The 12,645-nt window shown below is 29.9% G+C and overlaps 1 protein-coding gene across 1 annotated transcript in view; it reads right to left on the bottom strand.

The window, feature by feature from the left end:
- Window positions 1-4,170: 4,170 nt before the first annotated feature.
- Window positions 4,171-12,645, bottom strand: part of LOC100203218 (isocitrate dehydrogenase [NAD] subunit beta, mitochondrial) — a 60,454-nt gene continuing 51,979 nt past the window's right edge. The window contains exons 12-13 of the mRNA XM_065792905.1: window positions 4,384-4,444; window positions 4,171-4,288 (exon numbers count right to left, since the gene is read on the bottom strand). Of these exons, the coding sequence (XP_065648977.1) occupies window positions 4,205-4,288; window positions 4,384-4,444 (145 nt within the window). The 3' untranslated portion in view covers window positions 4,171-4,204. The remainder of the gene's footprint in view (window positions 4,289-4,383; window positions 4,445-12,645) is intronic.

Below are 12,645 nucleotides of genomic sequence, written 5' to 3'. Positions count from 1 at the left end.
CTATTTAGATATTATTAACTTTTTTACAGAAAAAGAGGTTTATTTCGTAAACTATATTCAAATCAAATCTTGAAATTAGTTGTTAACATTTCAAGGATATTTACAGTAGTGCAAGTATTAATTAAGAGTAAAATTCTAACAAACACAATATTAACAAACATAGCTAAGCTATCATTACCCGAAGAACCTCTGACCGACGTCTTTCATCAGCGGACGAACCATAGAGAGCAATATCCATAATCGCCTTCAAAAGAAGAGGTTGATCTACTTTTAATGACGGTCGACCAGGTTTCTTTCTGCTTTTTAGTTTTTCTTTTACTTCTGGATACTCCAAGCAGATTTCTTCTATTCTAGCATTTTTCAGTTCTCTAGTTTTCTTCTGTTGAGCTTGATCATACTTTTTTTTGGTCAGTTCTTTACATAGATGAGCTAGTTCCTTCTTTTTCTTTTTCAAATCATCCTCTTCAGCTTCAGCAATGAATCCACTTCTCTTTCTAGACTTCAGTCCAGCAACTTCACAATTTAAAGCTGCAATCTCAGAATTGAGTCGATTTTGAGCCATTGTTTTTTTATTTTTTGTGGTCAACAAACTCAAAGTTAATGCACTTTGTTGATCATCAATAACAGATCGCTCATTGGTGGGCTCAACAAACTGTAAGGAATTCTTGTCAAATTCAAGTGGAGTATACGTGGAGTATACGTGGGGCCAGATTGTTTTGTAGTATTAGCCCATTAACCCAAAATAATAATTGCTTGCTCTTGAACTTCATTGCCTTTTCATTAAATAAATTGATTAAATACAGTACTCTTGATTCAAGAACCTTATGCACCAGTTTCTCTTCTTTTAATAAACTTCATATACTATGGACTTCTTTCTGGATATAAGCCTTTTTTTTATCGGGAGGAGCATTTCCATACGAGACCATCAATAAGTTAGGTAATGCGGTTTTATCCATATTTTAATATTGATTTATTAGTATTGTTTACATCACAATCAGAAGAATGATTTTGCTCATCGTTAGCGCAGCTTTTTAAAAGAGATTCTTCAACCCGCTAGGGAGAAGTTAGCGTTTCGAATTTTCAATAGACTTTATGTGTTTGCATTGCATCACGTTTTACAATCAACTAGAGAGTAATTAGAGTTTCGTATTTGAAATAACGACAATTTAATTTCAAAAAATGACAAAGTTGTGAGTTTACTTTGAATCACATTTTATAATGCGCTAGGGAGGGAATAATGATTGTGAATTTTATATACAAAGAGTTAATATTTCTAACATAATTTGATTCGCAGTCAAATGGTAACATATTAATAAAACGATAGTAATTTTTATTTTACGTTAGTAGTTGTTATCTATTTAATGTCTCTGGGAAACTTATTATATAAATTTATAATATTATATTATAAATTATTTAATAAAATATAATATCGAATTCCCCGCATTTAATATTAATTTCCCCACAAACAAAACATCATTTCTATACCATTTAGTAGATGTAAATACCGTTAAGATCTGCTCATTAAAACTAAAAATATAATTTAAATTGACATCATTTTGGCCTCAACACCCCCTCCCCATTGGCAATTAGTGTCAAACTTCCGTTTGATTTTGAGCGCTCCCTCCCCCTATTTACTGACATCATTAATGGATGACCCCTTTAAAGTTTTTAAAGCATCTATTGATCAAGGAGTTTTTCCTGATCGATTAAAAATTTCCAAAATTATTCCTATTTTCAAAGAAGGTGACACAGCTAATATTAGTAATAACCGCCCTATCTCCATCCTTTCTAGCTTCTCAAAAATTTTAGAAAAAATTATGTAAAATAGAATGTTCAATTATTTCAATAACAATTATCTATTGTACAAAACTTAACTCGGTTTTTAAAAAAATAACTCAACTGAGCATGAAATTATTCAGTTTGTACGCAAAATCTCTAATTCTTTTGAAAATTCTCATTTTACATTAGGCATTTTTATTGATCTATTTAAAGCGTTTGATACTGTAGATCACGATATTTTGCTCCATAAACTTAAACATTACGGAATAAATAGCTGAGTTTTACAATGGTTTCGAAGCTATTTATCAAATCAAAAACAGTTTGTCTATTATAATGATATATCTCAAAAACGTTTGTTAGAAATATCCTGTGGTGTTCCGCAAGGTTTTATTCAAGGGCCACTTTTGTTTTTGATTTACGTAAATGGCTTTTATAAAGCCTCAAATCTTTTAAGTATCATATTTGCAGATAATACCAATTTGTTTCTCTCTAATAATAATATTTACCAATTTTTTTCGACTATGAATGATAAATTGCAAAAAGTATCAAATTGGTTGAAATATAACAAATTAACCCTAAACATAAACAAAACAAATTGGATTCTATTTAATCTCCTTTCCAAAAAACATTACTTACCCACAAATATGCCGCAAATTTTTATTAAGTTGAATTAAAAAAAGAGATTTAATAACAAAATTTCTAGGTGTTTTTCCTTTAGTTTTTAAAGATTTATTTTCTTTGAAACCCATAAACAAATACGTATAATAAATAATAATTTTGTAAATAAACCGCAACAAACTGAACAAAATGCTTGAAAAATGCAATAAATTGAACAAAAGGCTTCAAGTCGCTAAAATCGACTTAAGAGTGGTGAATGGTGAAGTCGCTGACTTAATAATAATATACGGTAAAGTCACTAAAATTAACTTAAGAGTGGTGAATGAACTGTATAGTTCTCTGTCTATTTTTGTTCAAGAAGTCAAATCAAATTTTGACAATTTTGAAAAAAAAGTTATGACATTGGTGGACACTGACAAGTAATCTGCTGACCAGAAACGAAAACGAGTGCTCAAACACCAACATTACTGATTGTTTATTGAGGCATAAGACTTTATTGGAAGAGAAAAAATGGTTGCTGACGTTATTATCATCACGAATTGACTTTTATTTAAGCTTTAAAAACAACAGAAAGCTTAGGTTCTATTTTATCTTTTGTTTTGGATTACTTGTCCATATTCCAGATATGAATTCTATTGCAATTACATTGCGTACCCTAGAGCTTTTAAAAATCTACATAAACAATGTGAAATTTATTTTCCAAATAAAAGTCTGCATTTCAAGAGCTTTACTTCCACTTCAATTGTTATTGGTAAATGGGTACCGGTGACCAATGAAACTTGTATTTACATTCCCTAATGTTATTCTAAGGATGTTTCTTTCTTCTGCTGTTAGAAATTTTATCAGTAGGAAATGCTTATTCTTTGGATTACTTTGTTGTAATTAACATATTTACTTGTTGTTGGCAACACAAAGACGGGCCTGCTCATGAGAGAAGCTGCTACACAGAACTAGAAAAGAAGGCAATTTATTTGACCCAAAGAGAGGCCAGAAAAGGTGTAAAAACCAAAGCTAAAATACCTTCTATTAGCAGCTCTCAGATTGATAAAAACTAACGATCATATCCGGAACTGTATATTTCACCAGACTCTTAGTTGAAATTTTGTATTCTTGACTTTTGTTATAGAAATACCTGCGGATAAAACTCTTTCATTCTTTTTGAAAGAGTTTTGTGTGTTTTAGGATATAATGACTTTCAATGTTTTGTAAAATCTGTCAAGTTTATTATCACCGCGAGCAGTAAATTTCATTCAAGATAATTTGGGCATGATTTGTTTAGATAATGGTGAGAGTCCAATACAAAATATCTCCAGCCGCAGGTTTAGTAAAAAATTTTTTGCCATGTCTTCAATGTTTTGGCGCTGAAATGAATATGTTAAATTCGAAACCAACCCTCTATAAAATACGGATTTTTACTTGGCCGTAAATTTAAAGACAATTGTTTATTATTATTATTTTTTTATCATACCGATACAAACGGGTTTTTTTAACGTTAAGGGATTCAACTCAATACTGAATTGAATCCCTTAACATTAAATTGTATATAAAAATAAAATTTTCGAATTTTTCTTTTAGGTTCTCTCTTTTTGTCAGAAAAAAAAGAAAAAGAAAAAGAAACATCTGGTATTTATTATCAACCGGGAGTTACTACCTGGATAATTTAAGTTTTTTCTTCAGTTAGATTTTACCGCTTAGTTTTTGAGTAAGTCAAAAATTGAGCAATTATTCAAATTAAAAAATATATAAAACAAATTTCTAAATAATTTGAAACTATTTTACAGAACATTATATTAAAATACTCTAAAATTTATACATCAAGTTTAACATTTTGAATAATACGATTCGTGAATACAGCTGTACTGCAACTTCCACCCATATCCATAGTTAAATACTAAAAATCAATTTTACAAACATTTTAAAATACTCAAATGTAACAGGATATAATTAACTATTAAACTATTCAAAAATACAACAAACAACAAATACCTTTCTTTCACTGATAGTTTTAATAACTGCGTCACGGATCATGCGAGAGTGTTTTCTAAAACTATAAACACGTTTTCTTAACTCAGGCTTTTTTTTATAAAGTCTTTAAACTTGTGAATGTTCATACATATTTAGGGTAATTAGGGGTGGGGTGGAAAAATGTTAAAGTAGTTTTGTTCCCAGGCTCTCAATCTCCACTTTTTTTTGCTTCATCATTTGACATAAACATGAATCTATTTTTACATCACTTATTCACGATTTTTTGATGTTTCAGATAAGATACTTTCATGCATTGTGAAAATTCCAAACTTAAGTATATTCATGCTTATGCCAATTGGGGATGCTTTGTTAAAAGTCGTGATGACGCAGGCCTGGGAACAAAAATACCCCAAAACGTTTGCCTCCCTGCCCAAACGTAAGGGCAGTGATGTAGAAAAATTTTCAACTTTACTTTCTTATAGTAAATTTAAATTCATCAACAGGTTTTAAATTTTATTCAAAAATATTGCAAAGTTTAAATGGTATAACCATGCAAAACTTCCGACTTAAGGGGGTTGTAAATTTTGTATGGTCATAACATTTGTAATTTACAATATTTTCGAATGAAATTTAAGATAAGATTGAATAGTGAATGAATTTAATTTTACTATAAAATCGATTGAATGATTGCACATAAGATTGGAGTTAGTTTCATGTCTGAATGTTAAAACTCTAACACCAAAAGAATTTGGTTAAGGCACAGTGATCAGGAATAATAATTTTAATAATAAGGCACAGTGATCAGGAATAAATAAAATTAGGCCAAAATTAACTTTTTTGATAATATAAATCAAAACTGCTGAAAATTCGCTCTATGATGTAAAAAAGGTAGACGAGGAAAGAAGATAAAAATCTTTTAAATAGGGTCAAATATGATCAAAGATGATGGGGGTTTAAAGGTGTAGGTTTATTGATTACATTTTTTTTATAAAAAAAACAAGTAATCGACAAGTAAATTTTGAAGTAATTCATTTCTATCAATCAAAACTCTGTCCTTAATAACTAAATAAAGTTGATTTTGTTAAAGTTTACTAAATTTGTTGTTTAGTAAACTTTATAATCATTTCCTACGAAATTGAAAGAAAAATGATATCAACTTATGCATGCATGCATATATATATATATATATATATATATATATATATATATATATATATATATATATATATATATATATATATATATATATATATATATATGTACAGTATTGGACAAAACGTTTGCAACCAACATCGAACAATGCTAAAAAGTGTTCCTAATTTTACATGTCTTAAAAACGAAACAAACTATACTACAACAGCAAACAGTTCAGGAGTCTGGAGTCATAGCATGCCATGACATGAGCAATCAGCTGACAGGTGACAGCACACAGGCAGAATTTTGTTGACAAGTGCCATTTTGCAGCGGACAAAACAAGTGCAATTTTTTTGGTTTGTTTCATTTTCTTAAGTCTGGTCCGTGTCAACGTCACGGAAGTTTTTTAATAATTAAAGGAAGTATTTAGAAGTTTCCAGAAGAAGCATCTGGAAGCACCAAGTAGCATCCAGAAATATCCAGAAACATTCAGAAGCATCCTGACGCATCCAGAAGCATCGAAAAGAAGGATCTAGAATCTTCCAGAAAAGGTTCACACAGGTTCATTTTACTATATAAGAGACATGTAAATTGACATGTAATTCAGTCAGTATATGGAAGTCAATCAGTCAGTATTATCAAGACAGTTTATCGAAGTGAGTTTTATCAAAGTGTTTTACCCAAGAACATCAATACAAGAAGTGAAATACAACAAGTGTTTCATTACATCAATACAGTCCACATCCAACCAAGATGTTGTGTTCCACAGAGCATTATTGTATCATCACAAGGTAAATGTAACATGGTAAGCCTTGAGAAGCATGATTATTTATTTTTATTATTTTTATGACTTCAAGTGCAAAAATGGCTCCCGACAGTCTTGGATTGGAACTAAGAAAAAAAATTATTGGCAATTACATAAGTGGAATGTCACAAAAAGTATTTCTGATAAATATCGCGTGAAAAAATGGACTGTATCAAGACTATGTTCCAAATATCGTTCTACGAGGAAGTTGGCAGCAGACAACAAAGGTGGAAGACCGCATTCCACCACTTCTAGAGAGGATTCTATGATCGTCAGATCCGTCAAGAAGGGTCCCTGGATATCATCAGTCGAGATACAAAAGCAATTAGAGCTGCCTGTATCCAAACAATCAGACGACGTGCTGTTGAAGCCGGATTGTTTTCTCGACGCCCTGCAAAGAAACCACTGATTTCACTAAAAAACCAGAAGAAAAGACTCCTGTTTGCTACATCTCATATTGACTGGAATGTGCAGAAATGGCGAACTGTCCTGTTCAGTGATGAATCGAAGTTCAACATCATTGGGAGCGATGGCATTTGCCGTGCACATCGACTGGCCGGAAAACACCTCAATTTACGTTACTGCCATAAGACCGTGAAGCATTATGGAGGCAATGTAATGGTCTGGGGGTGTTTTTATGCTAACGGTCTAGGTCCAATACATCAAAACGATGGAATAATGGACTGTTTCATGTATTAAAATATCCTGAAAGATGTTATGTTACCTCATGCTGAATGGAATATGCCAATAAAATGGGCTTTTCAGCAAGACAAGGATCCGAAACACACTGCAAAAGTAGTCAAGCAGTGGTTTCAAGACAACCACCTATCGGTGATGGATTGGCCGCCTCAATCTCCGGATCTCAACCCTATCGAGAACCTGTGGGAGATTGTCAACCGCAGAATTAATCGTGAAGGTGTTTGTAAAAAGGATCAACTGTTTGAACAAATCCAAAAGGCCTGGGCAGCTATTCCACAAAGTTTCATTGATCACCTGATCGAATCTATGCCTTGAAGATGCAAGTCTGTGATCGACAACAAAGGATTCGCCACGAAATATTGATAGAAAAATACAGCTTGGTCAACATTTTGTCGAGTTGCACTTGTTTTGTCCAGAAGGAAATCAACTTTTTTGAATACTTTTGATTAATTTATTAATTTTCGTGTACAAATAATGAACTTTGTGATGAATAAAACTTGAAGAACTTTGTCTCTAAACAGTTACATAGTTATTTCTCTAAATTGAAAAAATGCAGCACTTTTATATAAAGAAACTAAATTAGCATTATTTGGTTGCACTCGTTTTGTCCGATACTGTGTGTATATATATATACATATATATATATATATATATATATATATATATATATATATATATATATATATATATATATATATATATATATATATATATATATATATATATATATATGTATATATATATATGTATATACACAGTACTGTGAGTAATTTTTAGACCACTTGTATAATTAGATGTATTTATAATTTTTTTCCTATGTAAATTTTTAAAGCGTACTTAAGTTTAATAATATATAAGAAAAGTTGAAGGAACATATTATTTTGAATAAATAAACAAAATTAATGAGGAAACATGAGGGGTTTGTTGTTTGCTCATTTATTAAAACCATGTGTCATAACAACTACATCCAAAACAGGATATTTGAAGAATGCTGTTACAGAAATCATTAAAAAGTTAAGAGAAACTGGCTTCCTTGAAGATAGAAAGAAAAGTGGTAGACCTCTAAGCTAACAAAAGATGACAATAAATATTTAAAAACCCTATATTTAAGAAATACAAAAAAAGCATCAACCAAGCTGGCTAAAGACATATACACAGCAACTGGGAAAAATGTCAGCTCTTCTTTTATTCGACGGCACCTACTTAAAACCATTATTACGGTATGGTAATAAAGAAAAACAACTTAAATATACAAAACAACACAAAGATTAGGCCCAGGAAATGTTTAATCAGGTTCTGTACACCGATGAGTCCAATATCAAAATTTTTGAAATGAAAGGACACCAATATGTTTGAAGAAGAATTGAAGAAGCCTATCAGCCCGAGTGTTTAAACCCTACTATTAAACACAGAGGAGGCTCTTTACAAGTTTGGAGCTGTTTATCTTCATCTGGAGTAGGTGATTTGATCAAAATAGGGGGATAACTCACCGGGAAACGTTATGTGAATACCCTAAGGCACCATGCTGTATCACCCGGAATGAGACTAATAGGTCAAAACTTTATTCTGCAGCAGGACAATGACCCAAAAAATTGTTTCCGAGTGGCAAAAAATTATTTAAATAAAATGGCAGAGGAAGGAGTATTGGAATTGATGACCTGGCCTCCCCAGAGTCCAGTTTTGAATATAATTGAGGATATTTAGGATTACCTGGACAGAAAGAAGGTTGAGCATGCTCCCTGAAATGCTGAAGAATGTTTTGAAGTACTTCAAAGAGAATGGCACAACATACCCCTAAATTTTATAACTAATTTGTATGAATCTATTCCCCGGCGAATATTGGCTGGGATTGAGGCAAAAGGAGGACATAGTAAATATTAGGAGTTTTTTATGAAGTTTGACATTAAAAAGTTTGTTCCATACTTTGTGTGAAATACATGTGTTTTAATGTTTATAATTTAGACCTAAAAACTTAAATATTAAAGAAGAATTTTCCAGGATTTTTTGAAAAAATGTAACTGGTCTAAAACTTATGCAGAGTACTGTATATATTAGCTTTTACGTCGTCAATTTTTTTTATAAAATGAGCTTTTTAAAACCATATTATTTCAAAATGGGGCGAGTTGGGAGGAGTTTTTTCAAAGGTAAAAAGTCCTAGCTCTATAAAAATTAGTTTACATTCCTTAAAATTGCATTTTTTTAAATGCATTTTTTACAACATGTATAAATACATGATCAAATATTTTTATAAATTAAAATAGAATTATCTATTATCTTTGTATGCAATGAAAATTAAAATGAAAGGATTTTTATTAAGGGAGAAAATTAAGTCTTAATAGTGATAAAAATTCAATAATGAAAAAAAATGCTGTGTTTGGTCACTTTAAAACATATATTAATGTTAAAATCTATTATTTCAGTACTTATGTAAAAAAAAAAAATTATAATCATAAGAGACTGTAAAAAATAATAAGCTTATAACATTATTTAGATTGCGCTACTCGAAAAACTGTATTTTTGCCAAATATTAAGTGTTTCTAAATCACTGTGCAAGGGCCTGTAAATACTAAAGTAAAAAATTAAAAACAAAAAATCTAATAAATAAAAGTATTTTCAAATAAGAAATATATTTATAATTAATATACAGCTGTGGCCATAAGTTTAAATCAATTTAAAAAAATTGATAAAAATAACAAATAATATACTTTGAATATATAATATTCAGGCTAAATCAATAAATTGGTTTTAAGTAAGTATATGGGAGTTTTATTTTATAAATGGGATTACCATTAGTCTCGATTTTGTAATAAAAACCTTCCACAATGCTGATCTATTTAAATAGCTAAAAAGTGTTAACAATGATTTTTTCTTGTGAAAATTTTATTGAATAATATTTTTCGTTGAGAAAATAGGGAAATGATGAGAACTTAATGAATACAAGGGCAGATTGTTCTTTTCCATTCGCAAGGAGAAAGTGAACAAAACATTGTAAAAATATTGAAATGTTCCCGTAGTGCAGTTCAACTAACTTTAAAATGGCACCAAACTTTCGAGTCTTAAAAGTAGATGCCGAACTGAAAAAAACTACAGCTCAAGGAGACCAAATGATATCACGAATGGCTTTAGAAAATTGTCATAAATCGCCTTTGATGCTATCACATGACCTTGCAGAGGCAATAGGAGCCAATACTTCTGCACAAACTGTTAAAAGACAGGGTGGCCAGCAAAAGTATATATATAGACATACTAGGTTATCAAACACTTCTATTTAATTTCTTTCTTAGATTGCTCAAGTTTTTTTAGTGAAACATCAAGCTCTTTAAATAATTGCCAGTTCTTTTTTCTAACATTGTGTTTCTAAAGGAATTTGCTTTCATAAGGATAGTGAAGCTTTTCTTCTGCTTCAAACTGATGTCAGCATCAATTTGAGGAACTTTGATGCACTTGTCAGCATCAATTTGAGGAACTTTGATGCACTTGTCAGCATCAATTTGAGGAACTTTGATGCACTTTGCAAAATTATTTTTCAGCTTCTTCATAATTACAATTTCTTCATCAATCAATTATTTTTCTTAAAAAATAATTGATCGATGAAGCTTAATTTATTTACGTTCAAATGATCTTTATTTTCTTTTAACATTGTACCTATTGTATGCTAATCTACAGCTTTTTAAAAGATCACTAGGAAGCTCATACTGATGTATAAAAATGTCATGGGAATTGATGTGGTCATTAACTATTCTTTGGAAAACAAGAGAACTCTCTTTTAGATTTTCTACTAAAAACTGGTTGTTAACACTGAATCCTCCTTCTATTGCATATTGGCCATGGGATAAAACAACAATGCTGAATACTTTTGAGTTTTGTGCAAATAGACACCAAGAAATTTATTAACAGAATCAGTTAATTCAAAGGACTCAAGTTATTCTCTAAATCTGCAGCAACACTTTCATCATAATATTGTTTTGCACCATCAGTTAATCTCTAAGCCTTTGAATTTCAGACACCTAATTTCTCAGCCTTTTAATTTCAGAGTGGATACTTCCTTGTTTTGAACAATTTCATTTGGAGACAAAAATGAAGCATTCCTCACTAAAAAATACTTCAATGAGCATCTTATTTGTAATTTTTGCAATAACATTATGATAATTTGTCTATATTCTTACTTAAATTCTAATTTCTCTTCTGGTTTACAATCAAGAGAACATAGCATCTGTTTCAGTGCTGTTTCTATATCAATTTGTTCTGCTTATAGTTGGTACTAATTACTATACTTCAATCTTTGTTAAACTAAATGCGGTTGCAGCTTCTTTTAAAATGTTTGGTTTGAGAATCATTTTCATCAAACTTTGCAACATATTTTCTAAACTGTTTGATAAAAATGCTACCATAGTTATGTCTGTTTGAAATAGAGCTAGGAATCCTTTCAATTTTTTAGTGATATCTTTGAAGACTGCATTTGCAAAGGTACAAACATGTCAAGATAGTGATCTAAAAGAGTTTCATAGCTCTTGTTTTTGAGACATCTGCTTTTGCACACTGATTCCCAATATTTTATAATTTTAACCATGTTCAGCCATACAACAATTCCTCTAAAAGCCACAGTTTCATTTTCTACCCAGCAAGTTGAACAGAAACTGCAACATATTTATATGTATGTATGTATGTATGTATGTATGTATGTATGTATGTATGTATGTATGTATGTATGTATGTATGTATGTATGTATGTATGTATGTATGTATGTATGTATGTATATGTGTATATATGTGTGTGTATATATATATATATATATATACACATATATATATGTATATGTATATATATATATATATATATATATATATATATATATATATATATATATATATATATATATATATATATATATATATATATATATAAATTAGTAAAAAACACTTATCTAACTTTTTTCTTTAACTTGAAGTTTCACCATTGCTGGATCATCAGGAAGAGAACTCTTCTTGATGATCCAGCAATGGATCATCAGGAAGAGTTCTTTCACTTATCAACTTTTTTCTTCAAGTTGAAGAAAAAAGATAAGTGTTTTTTACTAATTTAATTTATTATTGCTCTGTTCTTTAAGAACATTGAGCACTCTATTTGTAAAATACACTAACATAGCTTACATATATATATATATATATATATATATATATATATATATATATATATATATATATATATATATATATATATATATATATATATATATATATATATATATATATATATATATAAAGAAAAGATAGTTATTTTTGGTTTTCCTAATTTTTCATAATACAATGCATACTTACTGTAAAGCAAACAGATAAGATTCAAAAACTATAATTTACTTATCTATTTTAGCAGGTGAATCTTTGAAAAGATTATAAATTGCACAAAATATTTTTGATAATTCCTACTTTGATGAATTTATTGCTCTCTGTAAGGTACCATAAACAATGTGCAAGCTGCAACTCCCCATATTAACTATACCACAATATTCTTTTACTTTTCTATGTTTATCTAAGATTTTCAGAGCCTCCCAATTAACATTAGGACCATCCATTGATACTTGAATTTTCCAAGACCAAACACCTCTGTTGCTTCAATGAGTTTGTCAAATAAATTATGTGAATTA

This window comes from Hydra vulgaris, chromosome 03 (assembly GCF_038396675.1).
Source record: "Hydra vulgaris chromosome 03, alternate assembly HydraT2T_AEP".
NCBI lineage: Eukaryota > Metazoa > Cnidaria > Hydrozoa > Anthoathecata > Hydridae > Hydra > Hydra vulgaris.
The sequence above is the reverse complement of the archived record's forward strand: the minus strand, read 5'-3'. Positions and strand labels throughout refer to the sequence as shown.